The 23,726-nt window shown below is 39.0% G+C and overlaps 1 protein-coding gene across 1 annotated transcript in view; it reads right to left on the reverse strand.

Annotated features, from left to right (window-relative positions):
- Positions 1-497: 497 nt before the first annotated feature.
- Positions 498-23,726, reverse strand: part of LOC142143671 (claudin-19-like) — a 41,681-nt gene continuing 18,452 nt past the window's right edge. The window contains exons 3-6 of the mRNA XM_075201696.1: positions 13,959-14,123; positions 4,544-4,625; positions 2,115-2,225; positions 498-825 (exon numbers count right to left, since the gene is read on the reverse strand). Coding sequence (XP_075057797.1) covers positions 732-825; positions 2,115-2,225; positions 4,544-4,625; positions 13,959-14,123 — 452 coding nt within the window. The 3' untranslated portion in view covers positions 498-731. The remainder of the gene's footprint in view (positions 826-2,114; positions 2,226-4,543; positions 4,626-13,958; positions 14,124-23,726) is intronic.

Here is a 23,726-nt window from a genome sequence, read left to right on the forward strand (position 1 = left end):
TGCCTACGTGCATACACCCCTTCCCACCCTCATTCCGCCCTTGAAATCGTAGGATGCTGTAAGTGCCATTTGTGTTCAAAGATTTGGATTCACTTGCGTTCACTGGCTATAGTCCTGTTCTGGGCATGCGCAGAGCAATTTTACGCTAAATACGGCACATATCGGCATCTACGTTCCTTAATGAATCAGGCCCTCACTGAAGGAAGCACGCATCAGCTACAGAGGTGAATTGGAAATCATCCAATCAGAACTTGCTAGCTAGTGCTGGTAACTTATCAGCATTGTGTATTTGCACCATCCCTCAGGCACCCACAAGTAATACGGCTACTGACAAGCGTACATGCGTCTCTGTGTGGCTCTGCATCTGTTCACAATTCCGCCCCTAATCAGAAGCTCATATAGAAGTCAGATGAGTTTTGCTAAATTCTAGTTTCCGCACATGAAATGTAAATTTTTAATGGAAAAAATAATCTGTGGCATATGTTATTAAACCAACCTCATTTGCAATGCTTTTAATTGGTTCCCAATATGGAACATTGTTTTACATACACAGACAGGTACAAAACTAAATACTACCATATGCTGAGCTTTTCTAGGATATTAACCCTTATTTCGTTGCTCAGTATATAGAACAAATTTTCACTTCCAACTGGACTTAACAAAACAGCAAGTATATCCACATGTTAAAAGGTATAAAATGATTAAATGTGGGTTTTGCAGGCGAATCAGAGTTACACATAGGCTTTGGAAGTTACTGTGCTTTCTTTCCTCTCTTTGTACTGGGTGAAATCACTGTCAGGAGTTGGGTAGTTGTACTTGTAGCCTCTGGAAAAAGAAAACAATGTGGCCGGTAAATAGTGTAGCCGGGTATAGTTCTGTGTACATTATCATTACACAGAATAGAATAGATTATCCAAACTATGTGTGTCATTTATGAAGTGGGAAAACATGCAGCGGGTAATTTGTGTGCCTGGCACATAATCTGATGGTGATCCCATCAATGTCTATTCTCTGGAAAGTCTTGTTTATTCACTTGGTCAGAGAACCAGGTGCATTCCTGAGACTATGCTCTATGTCCACCATCTCCCCTCTTCATAAAAAATGCAATTTTACTCCTTTTGCAACAGACGCCATATTACAGCGCTAACCCATGTAACTGTGAAATCCCTTCATCCCTCCCCATCTAACCCATCCTGCTCTCACTTGGTTTAATTACCTCCCATCACCATTATTGCTTATTCATTTGATTTATTTACCTCCTGGCCCCTCCAGATCTGCTTCTTCATTCAATCATCATCTGGTTTATTTACCAACAACCTCTGCCCCCCAGTATTCGCCCCTTATTCACCCCCTCCACCCTGGTATCTGCCCCTTATATTATCTATCATCTGGATTCTTTTCCTCATCATTTCCATCAGGCCTCCTCCCCCCCCAATTAACCCTTTTTCCATTCCACAACAGAAGAGAGATGCCTTTTACTCAGCTGCTCTGCAATATTCTGCATTCACCAATGACCCTTGTTTTCTCCTACACCTGTCTTTCAATAATGTCTGTCTGTTCCGCACTGGTACATTTTTGCAGCCCTCTTCTACTTCTTTCTACACTACCTGTTCTGCATTTGCCTTTGTTCTTTCGATTTGTTTGGCCATACAAAGGAATCACCTTAAGCAATCACTTGACATGAGATCACTCATTCTGATAGTCTGTGAGAATAAAACAAGACACAAGCAGAATCATCATTTAATCTGACCTCTGAGATCTTTTATATACACATCCAGCCCCGCAGGTATTTAAAGGATATGTGAAATACAGATTAAAAAGTGGAGCCAAGCACGGAACATATTAAAACTGTCAAAGACATTGCTAGAAGCCTCTTACATGATAACTGCACAATATATACTGACACCAGTCCTGCACTATAAGAATTTACTGTCTAGGGATGTCAGGATGAAATGTGCTGAAGTAAGCAGGAAAATATTATCCTAATACTACTACCCTGCTCCGAATAGACATATACCAATATCTTGTATATAGAACAGATTCAGTCCATCTGAGGGTGCTTTCCTCTGCTGACCGTTAGACATGTTGCACTGTTAGACCTTTATTATACATACCCTTTTTTAGCAATTTTTTTCTTTTTGAATGAACAACACAGAAACGAGCCCCCAAGAATGGCCAGTACTGATGCAGCCCATCCAATATATAGTGCAGAGCCAAGCTCGTACCTGACACAAAGAGAAGATAATATTAATGTAACACAACAGGTAGCTATGCAAGTCTGGGTAAGTACTAAATGTGCCCTTCCCTAAAACAATGAATGAATGAATACATTTACACTACACATCAATATATATATAGTACATGAATATCTTAAGCGTACTAGTCCACTGCATTGACACATCATTCACCTTTCAGAATAAACACACACACACACACAATATATATTATTTGTTGGTTAACTGGGAGTATATTTGTGGATATCATCACATCTGACACATATAAGCAATCAATATACACACCGATCAGCCACAACATTGAAACCACTCGCCTAATATTGTGTAGTTCCCACTCATGCAGCCAGCTCTGACCCGTCATGACATGGACATGGACTCCACAAAACCTCAGAAGGTTTCCTGTGGTATCTGACACCAAGACGTTAGAAGCAAATCCTTTAAGTCCTGTAAGTTGCGAGCTGGGGCCTCCATGGCTCAGACTTTTTTTTCCAGCACATCACACAGATGTTTGATCAGATTTAAATCTAGAGAATTTGGAGGCCAAGTCAACACCTTGGACTCTTTGTCATGTTCCTCAAACCATTCCTGAATTATTTTTGCAGTATGGCAGGGAGCAGTATCCTGCTGAAAGAGGCCACTGCCATCAGGGAATACCGTTGTCATGGAGGGTCTGTACTTGGTCTGCAACAATGTTTAGGTAGGTGGTACGTGCCATAGTAACATCCACATGAATGTCAGGACCCAAGGTTTCCCAGTAGAACGTTGCCCAGAGCATCACACTGTCTCCACTGGCTTGTATTCTTCCCATAGTGCATTCTGGTGCCATCTCTTCCTCAGGTAAACAATGCACACACATCCGGCCATCCACATGATGTAAAGGAAATCATCAGACCAGGCCACCTTCTTCTGTTACTTCATTGTTCAGTTTTGGTACTGACGTGCCCATTGTAGGCACTTTCTGCGGTGGACAGGGGTCAGCATGGGCACTCTGACTGGTCTGTGGCTATTAGCCCCCACTCTGTGTTCTGACATATTTCTATCGTAGAAAGCATTAACTCTTTCAGTTATTTTTGCTACTGTAGCTCTTCTGTGGGATTGGACCAGACGTGTAACCTTCGCTCCCCATGTGCATCAATGAGCCTTGAGCCCCCATGACCTTATCGCAAATTCACTGGTTGTTCTTCCTTGAACCACTTTTGGTAGGTACTAACCACTGTATATTGACAACACTTCTATTTTGAAGATGCTCTGACACAGTCGTTTAGCCATCACAATTTGACCCTTCTCAAAGTCGCTCAGATCCTTACACTTGCCCCTTTTTCCTGCCTCCAGGCCCGGCGCTCCCATTAGGCAACCTTAGGCAGTTGCCTAGGGCGCTGGGACCTGAAGGGCGCCGCTGACTAGATTTTAAAATCTAGTCTAGTCAGCGGCTGGGGAGAGAAGTGCAGCGGTCCTCTTCATATTTGACTTGCTGCAAGTCAAAAAAAGAGCATGACGTGCCAATAAAATAATTATTTTATCCACCATAGCTTTAAAATCAAATATAGAGCATGAGGTGGCAAATAGTAATTTTTCTATGGTCTAAAAATGACTATTTTCCACGTCATACTCTATATTTGACTTGCAAACTATGCAAATTTTTGTGTGAGAACTTCGGGTGGGGGGGGGGTTTGGGTGGCTGAAAGCTTGCCTAGGGTGCCTACCGACCTTGCATCGACCCTGCTTGCCTCCAACACATCAACTTCAAGAACTGACTGTTAATGTGCTGCCTAATATAGTTCACCCCCTGACAAGTGCCATTGTAATGAGATAATCAATGTTATCCACTTCATCGGTATATATATATATATACACATATATATATATAAACTACCAAGCTGAAATGATCGTTGGGCAGGGCATATTGTTGTGATGTATCTTTCTACTTTTGTCTATTAAATTTTGTATTTTGCGTATTGCTGGTGCTGGTCTGTTCCTTTGTTGGACAACTATGGATCCTGTTTTTTGAATTATGGGCATTGCACAGCTGTTTTGATTTGTTTATTTATTATGAATTTGGTGCATACTCATGTAAATGTATATATATATATACATATATATGTATATATATATATATATATATATATATATATATATATATATATATATATACTAGAACTTTCATGGTTATACATTCCTTGGGTGTAATAGAAGATTTTCTAAAATAATTCAAAACATCTTTTTCTAAAATTTGAATTTGTTTTATGCTATTCCTTACTGGATCTAAAATCATAATGACAATAAAGGTACATTATAAAAATTAAACTTACTTTATTCCACCATACTGAGGATCAAAAAACTGTTGCGTTATTGTGGCTGCGTACCAGGAGGCCGCCACTAGACAGCAGAGTCCTGTATGTAGAGAATCGTAGTGTTAGAATTAAACATTACAAGATGCCAGAATATGATTTTATGTACTCCTTACTGTAAATGATATATGCGATAATATGACCCTACTGCATAATATAATGTTATTAAAAGAGCTCTAATTTCCTTCTTAATAATTAGTAAATAATAGTAAAAGTTGTACATAATAATAAAAAAACTAAAGCTTCCACATGGCTATACTATGTGTCTCTGTCTATATATGACTATACTATGTGTCTCTGTCTATATATGACTATACTATGTGTCTCTGTCTATATATGACTATGCTATGTGTATCTGTCTATATATGGCTATGCTATGTGTCTCTGTCTATATATGACTATACTATGTGTCTCTGTCTATATATGACTATGCTATGTGTCTCTGTCTATATATGACTATACTATGTGTCTCTGTCTATATATGACTATGCTATGTGTCTCTGTCTATATATGACTATACTATGTGTCTCTGTCTATATATGACTGTGCTATGTGTCTCTGTCTATATATGACTATACTATGTGTCTCTGTCTATATATGACTATGCTATGTGTCTCTGTCTATATATGACTATACTATGTGTCTCTGTCTATATATGACTATACTATGTGTCTCTGTCTATATATGACTATGCTATGTGTCTCTGTCTATATATGACTATGCTATGTGTCTCTGTCTATATATGACTATGCTATGTGTCTCTGTCTATATATGACTATACTATGTGTCTCTGTCTATATATGACTATACTATGTGTCTCTGTCTATATATGACTATACTATGTGTCTCTGTCTATATATGACTATACTATGTGTCTCTGTCTATATATGACTATGCTATGTGTCTCTGTCTATATATGACTACTATGTGTCTCTGTCTATATATGACTATACTATGTGTCTCTGTCTATATATGACTATACTATGTGTCTCTGTCTATATATGACTATACTATGTGTCTCTGTCTATATATGACTATGCTATGTGGAATGTCTCTGTTACTATATAATAGCTTTGTACATAGGGAGGCCAGGTTCAGATGATGATTATACTCGTTAGGGCAATCAATATTACATTGTGGACGTTGTAATCTCTGGTGAAAGAAACTAAAATGGAGGACATGAGGAATGAAGCGGTAGTCATTGTTCAAATACAGTCTATGAACCATTGTGAAATATATTGTGACCTTTGTCATTTTCTGTCATGGAAAGATGTTATTTTTTGTCACTGACTCGAATCATTAGTCACCAATTTTATACAACTATTGACAACACTGATTCATTATAAAGTTATAATACACTTCCATAGGTGTGATCCATTGTCAAGTCTATAAATTACTATACCCAGTTTACTCTGAACTCTGCTAGAACAGTATTTGAAGAGCACAGGGAGGCAACCAGTATATACATTTCAGGGAATTCCTGCTATTACAACTTCTGATAGACCATATGCAATCATGACTGAGACCAAAGGGCACGGGTAATAGGGGAAAGATTAGAGAAACCCAGGCTTACTTAGAAAATAATTGAAAATAGATAGAAAAATCTTACAAAAAAGATAAAGCTGACAGCGACAGATACATTTCGCACACAATTACAATAAAGATTACCCTGTTTGTGTGCACAAGCAATTGCACATATATACATACACAGACAATAAAACCCCTTGCACACAAACATACTAAGGGGTATATTTACTAAACTGCGGGTTTGAAAAAGTGGAGATGTTGCCTATAGCAACCAATCAGATTCTAGATACGATTTATTTAGTACATTCTACAAAATGACAGCTAGAATCTGATTGGCTGCTATAGGCAACATCTCCACCTTTTCAAACCCGCAGTTTAGTAAATATACCCCTAAAAGTAATTTACATCTTATGTTGCATAGATCCATATTCCAATTTTTGGGAACTGCCCTCCATAAAACCAAGCTGCGCCTAGATTTTTTAGGATTGTCGGTCTGACTAAAACGCATATGGTGGTAGTATGCCCATCCTATTACCACTTATTAATTTATATGTTTCAGTTTTTGTACACTGCACTTTCCCATATAAAGTGCTCTTGGAAGGTGCCAATGAGAGTCTGAGGCCTGGTTTCTGCCACCTCAGGGCTCATGGAAAACTTAACTCCTTTTGCAGGGAGAAAAATGCTCTGATTACCCCCACTAAACATGGAACGCCCACATAGATCTTCTTATCCCACAAAACAAAATCTTGTCTTTGCATGAGAGCCCATAACTAGTCGTAGACCACACTCAACAAGGTATTGCCTGATCTGCTCAGCACCAACTACCAGAAAAGTAAAAATCACCCACATAAAAGCTGTCTTTTTCACACGTAAAATCAGGAGCATATTACATGTTAGAGTGTAAATGACCCCGACTGGGTTTGACACATCCTCTTGCACATTAGATCTTTCAGTCTTAATTTCACACCAGGACATTTCTGCTGGTATAGATATGAGTTCTCTTATCCAGGTCAACTGATATTCAGAAAGTTCCAAAAAGTTGAAAAAGATAAAGGACATTTTTGCAGCTACACAGTGGTAATGTTATATACACAGACATCAAGGAGCACCTACTCCGTCACTGGTAAGAGCACTGCTAAACAATTGAATTAGGAAGGGAATGCTAGGAATGTGGAGAAAGACGGGCCGTTTTCTACAAAGAAAAGCCAGTGCCAGCACTTATGGAATGCTAGAAATGGTAGTGCAGTATGTTTCTAATTTTCAACAGCCAATATACAGTGCACAACTCCAGAAGTATTTATTATTATTATTATTATTATTATTATTGTTGTTATTGTTATTATTATTATCATAAATATCAGTAGTAGTAGTAGTAGTGTAGTTTGTATTACAATCTGTCACTTTCTGTGCTTTACGATACAAAGATACCAAGATTTGCACTAAAAAATGTTCTAAAATGTATTAAAAATAAAATTTAAAACTATATATATATATATATATATATATAGTCCTGGGAAGTCGGAAATTAACCCATTGGGTAAATAAAGGACACAAGCAGCAGATTCCACACAGATTGTAAGGACTCTTATTGATTAATGTGTATTATACTCTCTGGATTAATTATTATTTGCATCAGACGCTTGGTTTAAGAAACGATGCAGGAGTTCTTAGTAAGGAGTGCAGGGGTTATATTTACTAAACTGCGGGTTTGAAAAAGTGGAGATGTTGCCTATAGCAACCAATCACATTCTAGCTATCATTTATTTAGTACATTCTACAAAATCACAGCTAGAATCTGACTGGTTGCTATAGGCAACATCTCCACTTTTTGAAACCTGCACTTTAGTAAATATACCCACAGATGTACCATTAGTGTTTTTTTTAAATAACTTTAGTTAAGGGGGATCAGGGCTGAGTTGATAAATAGGCCTCATGGTTCATATATCATACTTGCCAACTCTCCCGGATGTCCGGGAGACTCCCGCATTTTGCGGGTCCAAAATGACGCGATTTCGGAGCCCCACCCCCCGCACGCCCACCTCCCCCTCGGCAGCACCCGGAAGGCATAGAGAAAAAGTTGGTAAGTATGTCATATATGTCTCTAGGAGAGATCTTGGGGTCTCATGACAGTCAGTCAGTTTGATTGAATATACATGCAGCAGTACAGCAGAACTGCTTAACAACCAAGAATTTAGATGATAGAAAGATAGCCTTTATTCAAATGAGAGATACTTTATGTTAATCTCTGAAAGAGCAGAAATTGATAGGTGGATAGTGCAATAAACTAAAAAGAACATTTGCCAATGTGGTTCTCCTAGGAAGTGAGCGAGCTAAGAAAACTGCATACTGTATAAAAAATATAGAAATACGCAGTGGAGAATAAAAAAAAGAATTTAAAGCTAGTCTAAAAGAGACTAAACACAATAGAACATGTTAAAGCGAAACAGAAAAATAGATTGCACCGTCAATATAAAAGGGTGACAACAGAAAGGGTTTTTTTTTTGTACCTGATGACTAAAGTGATAGATCATGGTGGATCAGTGGATATAGCTTATTTAGGTTTCGCTATGGAAAGACGACATGACCTTTGAGTCATAGCTTTAGATGATAAGAAGGTAAACAAGCTGTGTAGGATAGTAGTGGGATAAGTGAGTAGAACACTTGGTAGGCATTAGTAGCAGGGAGATAGGGATTATATTCCCATTTTATAGGTCACTACTAAGACATAACATTGAGTACCTTGTATAGTTCTGGACGCCCTAATTCCAAAAAGTCATTAATACTATAGAATAAAATCAGAGAGAGGCTACTAAAATGATGCATGAGTTGCATAACAAAACATATCAGGAAAGACTTCAAGATCGAACATGCACAACTTATAATAAAGAATGGACAGTGGTGGTAGGATAGCAATATTCACTAGTCTAAACATTTATTAACAGTTATTGGTAAAGCACTTAGATATTGTGCAGTGCTTTACAGGGAATATTCAATCATTCATATCAGTCCATGTCCCAGTGGAGCTTACAATCTATTATCCCTACCAGTTGGACACACACTAGGGTTAATTTCGTCATAAGACAACCTACTATGTGTTTGGTGTGTGGGAGGAGACTGGAGCAGCTGTAAGAAGCACATTCAAACATGGGGAGAAAATACAAACCCCACACTCAGTGGTTGGAATGAAACCCATAACCCCCAGCACCAATGCTAACCACTGTGCCATCATGCTGCCCTAAACATACAGTTCATGTAGTCAGTATTTTTCAAAATATGAGGATTTCTTGAACAAGGACACACCTTGAAATTGGATGGAGACGCAAATAATGAAGACTTTTTTTACATAAAGGTGTTAGATCCATGGAATAGTCTCCCAGCAGTTGTGGTGGGGACTAATATAGAAAATAATTCAAACCTGCATGCGACAAACATGGCTCTTTTAGAAAATAGTAAGAATAATAAATTTCCTTGCTGAAAGCAGATTAATAGTAGGAAAGAACCTCAATACACCCACATGTAAAACAAGATTTGTGTTGCAGCAAGAGATATTTAAATGTTACTGGTTTAGCGGTTGGCCGTAGAACCTCTTATCCCCTGTAACAGTATCTGAGTTTTACATGGGGTGGCACAGATCAGCCTATACTGCCAATGGGATGCCTTTTTGCGCCAACCAGCTGTACTCTATATGTAAAAGCACATTTTTGAGGTCAGATAGTTTAATAAAAACCTTCAAATGTATACCTGCCAACTTTCCCAATCTACGTGGGACAGCCCCAATTTGAGGGTCCTGACTGCTGTCTAGTTTGAAGTCCCTGGTCACCATTGTTAAACGCCTTTTTAAGGAATAAAAGTATGTCCTGGTGTCAACCTAGTGCTTTGGATGCATTACACAGGCCCCCAGATGATGTGGTACCTTCCACATGATTTGACCACACCCCAATGTGGCATAGTCACACCCTCTATTTTTTAACATTATCCCAATTTGGATGAGGACCGATCTTGGGAGGTATATAACAGTGGCACAAATAATAAAAACAATCCCAATGCCCCTTACTCCCATGACTTGTTTACGACAAAATGAGACTCACAAGCAGTGTTTTAGGAGAAAAATTGTAAAAGCTGAAATGAATTGAGTTGGTGTTCCAGTTTTCTATAATACGCATTTGTTTCTGGGTCAGCTGTCTTGCTAACAGATGCAAAGCATTTACATGCTTCCCAATCCAGGAAATGGACATAAATCTATGTATGTTCTAGGCAAATACTCCCATTGGCACATAAATGAGCTGCAAGTCCACATACTGCAAGTGGTTAGTAAATGACACTAACTGTTAGATCTAATTCTTCATATTGACCATATTTGCTGACTTTTTTAACCCGAAAGAGGTCAGGTGACAAGTGTAGGAAGAGGCTGCAGAGATTCAAAGAATTGCATAGCAGGGGCGGGGCTGATTATGCGAATCACATCATTAAACCCCTCCTATGCCGTGATCCGGGAGGTTTCCTACATGTCCGGGAGGACTCTCCAAAACTTAGGAACCTCCTGGAAATTCCGTGAAAGTAAGCAAGTATGATATTGACTAATCTAGTTGTACAGAAAGGTGATGGGTTATCTGAATCATAGGCAAACCGAGGGGGGATTCCTAGTGCCTGGAAACCCCCCTCCAACCCTGGGGCACTGTATAATTGAGGTGGCTGGACCCTGCTCCCGCTTTACACAGCTCTGCTTGAAAAGGGAGAGATGTGTGCACCTAATAGTAATGCACGCAGCATTGCCCGTGTATATGATGGGGATAAGAAGAGTTGGAGAGCAGCCAAGCACTGTCTAAAATTATAGCTACGCTCCCATGCATGCTGGTCACTCACGCCCACTGGCGGCGTGGTGTGGAAACCCCCCTCTACAAAACCTGCGTTTGCCTCTGTGAATGGGCACAAAGAATAGACAGATCAAGGTGGCTATAACCATAAATAACTAGGCACAAATGTGCACCAGGCACAGCGCAGACAATTCCGCAGTGCACGCTCTAAATAACCCCCAAAGTGAAGCATACGTAAACTAAATGTGCTAGTAAATACAGACTTATGGTTGTGTATAATTAGTTGTTGAAATGTTTGAATGAGAAAGGTCAATGTTGAATGATCTATTTAATGTTTATCAAAAATTATTCAACTCTGTCTACCTTGCACAGACTGCTATATGGCACTTACATCATTCAAAACATCAGCAATGTCTGTCCTCTCCTACAACGTCTTATTTGTGTATAATCTATAATTTATGGCAATGCCACAGCGCTCAAACAAGAATAAATCCTGAGACATCCATAAACCCAAGAGCAGGAACACTTCTAGGAGCCGACTACTGCCTTATGAGTGATAGACAGACCCAGAAGCCATAAATTATATTATATCTACTTCTCTAATAAAACTTAAGGAAATGTGATTTCTGTTTTTGCCATAACTAAAATTTCTTTGGGACGTTTTTTTTGTGGTCAAAGGAACCCATATACTGTAATTGTACGCTTATAGCAAGCCATATCATGTATATTAGCTATACTAAATTTAATTTTAGAGAGAGAGAGAGAGAAAACATCTTTTTATACTCTGATTTTTTTCAAACACGTCACAGATCTACCTCATCCCAAAGCTCCAAAACAGCGCCTAGTCCAAAATAGCACTGGGTGCTAACTACTTTTTATTGTATTCTCATTTTCAGTCAATCTGATTGCTGTCTTCACCAAACAAATATGTACTAGGACTGAACATAACCACCAACAGTCCTGATTTTTTTTGGCTGCTGTATGAATTTGGGTGGCAGTAATCCTAAATGTGATGTTAGCATCTGATAGAAGACAGCGGGTCATGACCGCAGCAGGGAGCCTGTCACGGGTTCAACCATCCAACGAGATTTACCCTATATGAGGAGCAGGCAGAATGTTAGAGACTCTATAAGCCCTGGATATACGGGAAGGGGAAGAGAGGGGGTGAGTGATGTCCTATATGAATAAGAAGGGGGAGAACCAGAAGTTCTCTTTCCAGCAGAACAAGCAGAAGATACAACAGCCTCCAGTAGATAGGTGTTTTTCTTTTCTTACAGGTGCCATTACCAACATACTCTGCAAAGCACAGGAGATAAAGGATGGCCAAAGGAGTGGAAATGGCAGGGAAGCAGCTTTAGATGCACCAAGAGTGGGAATTCAAGAAGGGTCCATAGTGGTTGCCATCATGGCTGGTCCTTGGAGGTGGGGAGTAATGATGTGAGGCTCCTGTAAAATGATGCATAAAGATTGTGGCACCAGAAGCGCCTCTTTATGAGAGTTTGTATATCCAATTTGAGCAACTTTTATTGGGAAGATCATCCTGGTCAAGCAACACATCACACCTATCTTTAAAATAAGGGGAGGTTTGCACATTACATGATCAATATGATCCTAAGATCTCTTGTTTCAAAAATAAGTTAGATGTATGAACTTTGTTTCATGTATGTGATGATTGGTATCACAATCTCCCCACATCCACTATGCCATCGGGGTAACATGCTCCTTCTACTATCTAACTCTCCCTGTTTGCGGATCCCTGTTTGCCTCCATACCTCTGTCCACATCATGCAGCCCTGTACTCAGTAGCAAATCACACAAGTAGACAGATCTCCCACAAGAGCTCAGATGAAGATTGATAACAAAAATTTGATCTGGTCGTAGTCAAATTCACCTTCAAAATGTAAAAATAAAATAGTAACCTTGGGCCTGATTCATTAACACAAATTAGTATTCTGATTTGCACATAAATTAAATACTGACTGTTTTATCATGTAGCACACAAATACTTGATAGCTTATTTGTACACTGAAATTTAAAATTTATATCTGTGTGCTACATGAAAAAACAGTCAGTATTTAACTTATGTGCAAAACAGAATACTAATTTGCACCCCTTGCATTGTAACATGGTTTTATCCAGGAGACTGAAATAAGAAGTTTCTTAAGTTAAGATCCTTAATGAATCAGTCCCCTTATCATTAACAGCCCTCAAATTTTCCTGTCATTAGCCCAAATTGTAAATCTGGCCATACACCAAGCTTTAATCCTAGACTTTAAGGGGTTGTCCAATGTAACCTTACATGAAGGCAAGGAGATTATCACGATTTGAGGTCAACGTGATCGAAGACTCAATCTATCTGGTCGTTTCCATAGAAGTACATAGAGCTTTACTGAAGAGGAGTGGATGGATTATAATATGCCAGAAAAGTAGCCTCACATTATAATATGTATCAGAGGGAAAAAAAATAAAAATTTTTGAGCTTGTCCTCTACTTTTAGGATACAACTGACAGAGCTTTATGTATTGGGGAGGGGGGGTGCGGGGGGTTAAGATCATTTGCCCAGGGCCCCAGGCTCATACAAAGTATAACATACATTTTCAATATTTATTTTAAACTACCTACTTCCACTATTTCAATGTAATTGAAATCTCTGTTCTGGTTACCAGATATATTTAAGCCATTAAAAGACTTTCATGTGGATACTAAAAGGACATTTTTCATACTGTCATAAATAAGTGACTTGAGACACGTGTCAGTAATTAGAAAACATTGCTTAGGTTTTAGTTATTAGAAGGTATCAACTTGTTTATACAAGAAACACTTGGCAATTTGGCAACAGAAAAATGGTAAAGTGTTTCTGACATATACATTTTCTACATATTCAGGGATTTCATAGTAAAACATGGATTGTCTTAAAGAAGAAAATACAAATTACCCACAGTGTTTTGCAAAATGGTGGAATGGGGAGCACTAAGTTGATTTTTACTCTAGGCTCACTAATATCTTAAAGCATCTCTGCACTCTATATTAAGTACCTCCTAAAATGAAAACCAGTCCCCCTGAGAGAGCGATCTTCCCCTTGGTTTCTTCATCACTGTTTCCGAACTTGGTGCACTTCAGTCCAAACAAGGAGATTATACAAGCAAAGAGACCCAGGATTAGAGAGATGATCATCAGAGCACGACATGCCTGGATATACGCTGTGTAAGACAGACAACACCTTGGGTCACTCAAACCATGAATGAGACAGATTTCATCAAATATAAAGTTAAAACATAGCTATCCCTTGGCAAAACAAATTTCATCAATATCTCCAACATGATCCCTTCCACTCATGTTCCTGTAGCAGTGGCCTGGGCTGAATTAATTCATTGAGAGAAGGCTATAGAGGACGGTTATTGTAGTGGGTGGAAGGGTTCGTGCAGTAGTGTAAATTTATTTCAAAACGGAAATACTCCAGTGCCAATAAACATCTAATTTACAAGTTACCTCCACCCAAAAAAATACTTATTGAATGGGTGGCCACTATTTGTGAAAAGTTATGTACATACGATCTGAAGAGGGGAAAAATGCGGATGCTCACAGTCAAACATGTAAATTCAATACAATCAGCAATAGCAGTTAAATGTATTATAGCAAATGACATCAACTTGTATGCAATTTTACAGGCAAGGAAAAAAAAGAGCAAATTTGTATCTTGGTAAAACCATGTTGAACTGCAGAGGGTTACATTTAAAATGTGAGGAGAGATTTAGGGGGAGATTCAATTAGGAGCGAGGTGTCGCCTTAATGTTCACATGCACACATTTCCCGGTGGTAGTCAGCACATCGATGCTGACTACCCTGACAACACTTACCCTGACATGCTGACGCCGAAGGGCTCCTTGCCAATAAGGATCGATGACGACTGGTGTGTGAAGCGAAAGGAACCAATCCCGATGAAGCAAAAATCTGGCGCGACTTGATGACATCAATGACATCCGCAGCGCTGTTATCGCTGTTGTCAAGGGAGTAATGTAAGTATGCGCCTATGTACAATGTACTTTACAAAGCATTGTACATTGTACATGGCCACATACTTACATTACCACCTTAACAGCAGCGATAACAGCGTCATGGATGTCATTGACATCATCAAGTCGTGCCGGATTATTGCTTCATCGGGATTGGTTCCTTTCGCTTCACACACCAGTCGTCATCGATCCTCGTCGGCAAAGAACCCTTCGGTGTCAGCATGTCGGGGTAAGTATAGTCAGGGTAGTCAGCATCATTATAACGTACCCCACCCCACATTTCCACAAATTACAGTAAGGATTCTCAGCTTATTTGTCTGTGCACCTCTATGGGACGCAAGGAAAAATGAATGGAGATTTCAGCCTCAACATCCCGTTGATGTGTCTCCGTGGACTGTTCCAGAGACACATTTGCCTGAATTGAATCTCCCTCTTTGAGTAGAAAGGGGACGTGTCCTAAATCAACTTTAAATTGCAGTGTAAAGGATAAAATAAAGCTGTCTGGTATTTGTGAGCTACGTGCTAAAGCAGCCAGTATGCAAAAGAAAAAATATAATTAATTGTACCCAGGGCCGGATTAACCATAGGGCTAACTGGGCTACAGCCCAGGGGCCTATGGCATCCAGGGGGCCCTTGAAAGTGTTTAGCAGCAGTATTGATCGGTCGGGCGCGATCAGTGCTGCTGAGCACTTTCACTGCGGTCCTTCTCCGGCGCGCTGTAGTCTCCTTACTGAGGAGACCTTGTGAGTCTCACTCTCATGAGATCTCCTCAGTAAAGAGTGTACAGCGCGCCGGAGAAGGAGGTAAGTGCCAGGGGGGGCAGCTCAGATCACGGGGGGGGGGGCTTCACGGGGGAATGGAAGCCCCCTTAGCCCAGGGGCCTCCATTCCCTTAATCTGGCCCTGATTGTACCCCTTACATTGCAACATAAGTTCTCCAGGAGCAAATTTATTCATTTTTTTGTTTTACTCCAAACTCAGCATCAGGACCACAGTGTTTTATAGATTACATGTACTGTTTATGTAAAACGTGTCATTGACTGGAAACACTTCAGTATATGAATAAAGTAATCACTTTCAATGTCACAGATGTGATGAATCAGGGTTATCCAACAAATCTGTCCTGTTTCTGGGCACATAGTGCAGTCATGAAATAGACCCATGTTTCAGGAGTAGCAGTCTTAGGGGTCTAAGCATCAATAAGATGTGGTGCAGCTAAATATGCATCGCTGCAAAAGATGCACCATGCTGGGGCTACTCTTGGAGCCCCGGCAAAGTGACCTCTCTGATGCAAACTTTTTTTCCTATTTACCAGCAGCGATAGGAGAATGTGCTGTGCGCATGCCAGAGAGGCTTCAGCAGAATCCCATAGGAAATGACAGTGAGATGGCGTTACCTGTCTGCGCAGTGTAAAGCTTATCAAAGCTTCATGCATTGCAGAACATCGCAGTCCCCATAGTAATCCATGAGGACTGCGATGCTGCATGACGCTCATCGGGGGGGTGGGGAGGGCCCGTACTGGGCCCCATGATTTCTGAAGGCGGCCCTGATAGCAACCATACTTAAAATATGTGGAAACAGTAGTTTATACATCCTTTATGTGTCAGTTATGCTTGATGCATAGACCCCTGTGTGCTAATTAACACAAATGTGATATGACTAAAGATAGTGCAAACATTATAGGACATACACACTTGCGCTTTTTCTGAGCCTGTAGCGCATAGCTTCGTTATGCTCAGCCATATCTGAATGCCTCTAAAAACATCTTGAAATGTTCAGAGGTGTCTGAATGTACCAAATAGACACCGTATGGAGAGACAGCACAATATGAATCCTTAGTGTTTTCCTGAGAAAACAATTTGAGAAAGGACTGTATGCACCCATACAGTAGCTGGCTATAGCTGAATTATCATTTGAGGTCTTACACCCTTAGGACTTTTGCCTCATTAATCATCGCAGCATCAGATGAATTAACGTGGCAATGTACTGAAGTCATGTAGGGACAACACATCCAAAAGGAGGCTGTCCCTGCAATGATTTATTTCTATAATTTACCCCGGGTTCTGACCCAGATTCTTTACTGCGCATGCACATAGGACATTTCCGTAAACTAATGTATGGTGAGTAGGAAGGCACAGGGAGAGGGATCTGAAGATCTACTGCAATGATCTAGCCATAACGCCAGCTTCAGATGGCGTGAGCCATTGCGAACAAGCTTGGAAAACCTACGGTTTTCAGAGCTTGATACATTTGCTTTTCTTAAATAGTAAATTACTTTAAAATGCATAAACCATGTGGAAAAAGCCATTCCGCATGGTTTAGGGCTTGATAAATAGGCCCCTTAAACTTTTTTTGTTTTATCCCCTAAAAGAATAACATTAAGATGATCAGTACAGTCTTATTTAATATCACACACACACTTTCTCAGCTCTATAATATTTTAGCATGCATGGAACAATAATATCAGACATTTATGTTATTAATCTGGAGCATTAATTTGCAGGTCTGTGTAATATTTCATCAGTTACCCTGCTTAATTATCTGTTACATGATGCTAAAGAGGCAACAATTATCCAACCTGTGGGAGGTGTTGTGAAACTACAAGTCCCAGCATGCCCTGCCAGCTATCAGCTGGCTATCTACTTGCAAAGCATGATGGGGCTTGAAGTTTCACAACACCTGGAGAGCCACAGGTTGGCCTGGCCTGATGTATACAATGGTCGAAATGGAACTTTATAAGTGACGGTATGGAAATTGTAAGTGAATAAACGTCATATTTTTTTTTTATTTGGTACCTCAGAATCCACAGCACTGTGCAATCAACAAAAAATAAACAGAAAAAAATACAGATAAGTAAGGGACAAGAGAAACAATATAATCAGTAAAAATCAATACAAGAGTCTATAGAGAATGCAACTAAATAAGAAGACACAACTAGAACAAAGGAAACATTACAAAGAGGTTGAGGAGATAGGAGGTGGAGAGGGACAAACTTGTGAGAGTCAAAGTAACAGTTCGTTACATTAGTTAGGAATAATATTCATACAAAGAAATCATTGGGGGCATTACTAAACATTTATAGCCACAGATCCTTCTACAAATACGTCTATTTTATATCAGGCGTAATAAGTAAGAATTTCTGAAAAGGACCCAGATGGGAAACTCTGAACAAACTAATATTCAGTTGTGCTTAAACATGCAATTAAAGTTATATATAAAATGTCCACGTGGGGAATCACTGAGCTTACCTTATAGTTACCCAGGACAGGGGGCGCTAGTACCATTCTACCCACTAATACGCCAACGTAATAAACCTGAACTCAACTGAATAATTCACGTTAGAGGTGTTTTAAACATCGTTGTAGAACACAGTGGGGAAAAAAAAACCAATGCATATGGCTGCTGGTAAAGGGGATCATATAGGCGGGACTGCCAGGGATATAACAGGCATTATATAGTATATGGATGTATTATCAAACCAATTCCATATCATACCTTTACATATGGAAACTCCACATAGAAACACATTTAGTTTATAATTTAGAGTTGTAATGTTCATTAAAAGTGCATTAGGCAGTGGGAGGTGAAACAACACTTGAAATTTAAACTAAATCTAAAATATATCTATAGCTGTCTTTTACCTATACACACAATAGTAAATGATTTTTCCAACATGTAGAACTAAAGCGATCTTTGCGCAATTAAATACTACATGAAAAACAAAGACAAGCGGAAAAACTATACACAGAAACATTTAGGCCCAAGAACTTGGGTCGCTTATATGTATTAAATCTAGAAGCAATAATGAACTCACAAGGCAGATTCATTATTGAATCGAATGTCTTGCAGTTGGAGACTCCGGTGCTGGCCGTCGCACAACTCTTCCACAGGTTCTCATACACGATGGACGAGGTGATCACACTGCCGCTTACAGTGGACGTTTTCCACCTTTCACTTGATAAGGTGACTCCAGACATTAAACTCCCAGCCAAACCCAATAAAAATCCAACCAACTCGAAGGCATTAGACATGGTGGCAAACAATGAAAACGACCCAAAACGAAGGATTTAAGCAGACGTATCAGTTATGAGTCTCCCGAATGAAAGAAATGACTTCCCATTACGGATTTCCCGGTTAGATAAAATCATTGCACCTTTGCTCTTTGCACTGACATTACAATGAGTGATAAGGAGTTACCTGCACATCATTAATAACCCACATTCCCACACATGCTGTGTTATCTCGCTTTGAATGCCTCTCACAAAGTGGAGTTTATTATTCCTTCAACAGTCACATTGTTAGGTTAATAATCAGTGGTTTAACAATTTTAAAAGCTCGAGCTGAATAGTAGTACTGATGTTTTACATATTGTCACTGCCCTTTTCTCTCAGTAGACAAACATCATCCTACTGTATGTTCTATAGCTATGATATAGATATGATATGTAACTATATAGAGGTATGAGATGGAAATTGAGGATCTGACAGGACGTCTTCCACATTTGGTCATACACACACATAGCACAGTAGGATGATGACCACATTCGCAGCCAGATGAGGTTATCCTTTGACCGTCCATCCCAACTGACATCTGATAGATCCCTATTGAGGTCAGTGGTTTGTTTGTTCCCATATATGCTATGATATTTGTAGCTGATTAGGTCTAAAATAACCTAATTTCCTGTCAAAATCCCATCATGTATGACCAACTTACATACGTGTTATCTACATTAGTGTGTATATTATTACATAAAACGACACCATCATGAAAAATATGACGTTGTTAATCTGTGGAGAGTGAAGAGGCAGTAACAATCAGATGTCATTAGATGGACAGAGGAATCAGTAGATATTTAGACAAGTAGATACGCAATTGTAAAGTGTTACATAATTTCTGTTACTATATAAATAAATGTTGTTGATTATAGACAAACAGGGCCTGCACCCATACAACAAAATGTCAAAGACTATGAACTCAATACATTTTGAATAATTCAGGGCATCCATCATACATAGTGAAGCTATAATAACAGTCAGAGGTCATTGGATGAACTGTGGTATGAATGAATAGAGTTAGACATTTATAAAATATTAAGACAAAGGTGGCCTGCACCCACTGCAAAACGTCAAAGACTATTCACACAATGCACATCCCGATGGGCAGAGCATTCATCGGTAACCAAGAGCAGAGCTTTCCTAACCTTGCTGCAATATAAATAAATGATGAGGTGGCCTGCACACATACTAAAAACCGTCAAAGACTACGCACACAATACACTTCTCCATGGGCAGAGCATTCATCTGTATGCCAAGAGCAGAGCTTTCATATCTTGTTTTACTTGTATGCTCTGTGCCGTAATGCTGCCCTTCTGAATCAAACCATGGGACTCATATATATTTATGGAGAGGAAGGGGTGAAGAATCATTCCCCTGGGGGAAGCTTTATTCAACCCATTGGGAAATGCCTGAGACTTGCAGTGGAAGTTGTCCCCAAGACCCATGTAGATAAATATGGAATATATATAAATTATATTTATATGTTCTATTATTTGATGTGTAAGAAATATGTAAAACAGACAGTTCAGATAGGCCAATAGTTGGCTTTTCTACACAGTGTGACTGACATTGATGCAGATTTGGTTGCCAAAAATAACTGTCTTGACAAGACAATGCCATTGAAAGTCCCCATTCTGATAAATTAAGAGGACAGAATTTAGCTCTGTCAAGGAATACATGTATAGATGGAGCTATGATGGCTGATGCTTTACGCTATGTGATGGAGTTAGAGAACCATATAGACTGGTTAGTTATTTTTTAAATAGAAACATAGAACTTGATGGCAAGAAGAGAGTTAACAAGGTCCCTGTGGTTTGACACCATCCACAAATCAGAAAAATGTAGAAATCTCCCAGCACCTATAACATTAAAGGGATATAAAATGATTTTGTATTTTTCTTTTGTTTAATGAGAATTTTAAGAGATGGTTGTTAAATTCTATTTATGTTAATCCACTTTAGTTAGCCAGTACCAAAGTCTTACAAGTATGGGATCTGTTATGTGTAATGCTCAGTACTGGCAGATTTCCAAATAAAGGATTTTTTGCGTCATTTGGAACTCCATGCCCAAAATTTACTAAAACATCAATTTAACCCGTCTTTGTACATATCTCTCTTTTATTCCTCTCCTCAATACATTGTTTACCAGACCATCTCATGCAGTAGTGAACATGGAGTTCAGGTTTGTTTATATGTCAAAATCTGCAAACAGCATAAATAATATTTTCCTTTTTAGTTTTTTTAACTTTTTAGATAATAGGTCTCCTCATATAAACTATATTCTACAAACACCATTGGATTGTCTCTGCCCAGTAATTCCCTTATGTCCTGCCAAAGCCTTCCTGTCTATCCTATTAATGGTGATAACCACACATCTGCTTTGTGGTGGGACATGGTATGATGTCATCAGGAAAGTGACCTGGCTGAATACGGACTAGGAACAGAAATGGACCTCATATTGTGCCACATGAAAAATGAGATTTTGCCTTGAATGAAAAGAAAGTCAATTTAGCTTCGAGGGGTAAGGATTGGGCATTTAGTGGGCCATTCCCAACTAGTGAGTGCGTTTTCTACACACTTCCTTGGAGGTGGTAGTAATTAAGTGTCAACCTGTGGTTTCAATGGAATGCCTTTTGCACCAATCAACCTCACTGTATACAGGAAAACAGGTTCCTAGACGCAATTCTACCAAACAAACCTATAACCTGAAGACAATCACAATGTTTCCTTATTGTCATCATTTATTTAATATATATGACCCTAATGTATTTTGGGAGATAAATGGAAATGTTTAAAACAATATAGAGAGTTGTCCAAAGGTGGCAGAAGGCAGGACTTTCAAGTGATGATATTACTTTGTCGACTAATGCAATTACCGTCTTTTTGCTCAGTGCCTACATGCAGGTACTATAAAGCAGAAAGTGGGATTACACTTAAATATGTGCATAAGGAGCCTGATTCTAGTCCAGACGTATGACCGTGTGCACAGTGTACCTTGCTTGATTTCACAGTGCGCATGCCCAGAAACCAAACTTACGCATCGGAACGCAATTACACACAATTCATATGCGTATGCATGTGACATTTATGAGTCCTTACAACATGAGAGGTGGAACAGTGGAGGGAGAGGGCTGATCAATGTAGGTCATGTTCTCGCAGTTGCCTCCATTACAAATCCTGTATTTACGTACGTAAATACGTTTGTTTTCCACCACCTGCTACAGGGCGGTGTAAATGGTGATTTATATTGATGACCTACCCTGCATAGTCTTTGATTAAAAAGTTACACATATGCATGTCAGTAGTCAGTAGTACTGCCCTCTCTTCCTTAATTTAAAATCTGTCTTTCTTCAACCCCCCACCAATATTTATGTTCCAATTTTTTCAAAGCTTAGCTCCACTAATTTAGTTTTCATTAAAACCAGAACTCTATAACAGAACAGGGGCTTGAACGAGTGCGACTGAGGGGGAAGATGTGGAGGTTGCTGTCATGAACGCCATAGGAACACGTCAAGATTATAACCTTATTCATGGGCTGGCAGGCAACTTTTGGCCTGGGAGGGGGGTGAGACTCAGCTAAGCAGCCTATAAGGAACAACTTAAAGGCAATAAAAATGGAGGTTGCCCAGTGAACCAGCCCATGGTAGTCCACTATGGGTTCAGCCTGATGCTCTGTTGCCCCACAGCCACTGACCTTATTACTTTTATCTTTCATGCTTTCTTTTTTCTTTGGAGAACAGCTATTCTCTTATATTTTAGCATTTATTTCAGTTTATACATCTGCTTGTCACAATTTTTCTCCCTCAAAAATGTTGTGCCTCAGCCCCCAAAAAAGCCTTGTACACTAAGCTGCAGCCTAGTCAGCCTACTGGATAATCAGCACTGTCAGTAGTTATCACAGAACAACTGTCTACATGTAAGATCTATTATATGCTCTGTACGCACTGAAGAGTTAGTTATTTAGTTTGTTATTTTAGAATAATTTCTGAAACTAAAAATAAATAAATATATGGATTATATTTGGAAAACTATTTTTTATTTTTATGTATTGTTAGAATTTGTTATTTTAATTTAGGAACAAATAAAATGTATGTGCGTTCTGATGTAAAGTCATTGTAAATACATATATCATTCAGTCTGTTATGTGCGTCTGCGCTTACAGAAAGTACTGTTTATACCAAGGGTAATTATAGCCCTGTTCAAATCGTAACATAACTTAAGGAAAGCTTTGATTTGAATATAGGTGGAACTACACTAAAGTTGCATACTCATTTTAGGCACTTAAATTGCGGCCAATTTGTGTCTGGACTTGAATCAGGCCCATATTAACCACATATTAGGCCCATATTAACCACATATTAGGCCCATATTAACCACATATTAGGCCCATATTAACCACATATTAGGCCAATATTAACCACATATTAGTGGTTAATAAATTACACTTTATGCTTTCAAATAAAGAGTAATGTACTATGTTTAAGGTTACAAAATAAATGTTCATATTTTTTTATTTTTTAGATATTTTAAATTAATGTGTTGTGTGTACTGGAGCTCTCTGTCTTTAGATCCTTGCACAGAAGCTTGTTATTTCTATTCACTCATTAGCCTGGCTCAGATTACTTAAGAGACAACACTATCAGCAAATACGTGATAATACAGGAATGTATTATTTTTGTAGTACTATGGAAAGTCTTTGAAACTTAAGGGGAAAATCTGTAGATATAAAAACTGCAG

The sequence above is a fragment of the Mixophyes fleayi genome, chromosome 3 (assembly GCF_038048845.1).
Source record: "Mixophyes fleayi isolate aMixFle1 chromosome 3, aMixFle1.hap1, whole genome shotgun sequence".
NCBI lineage: Eukaryota > Metazoa > Chordata > Amphibia > Anura > Limnodynastidae > Mixophyes > Mixophyes fleayi.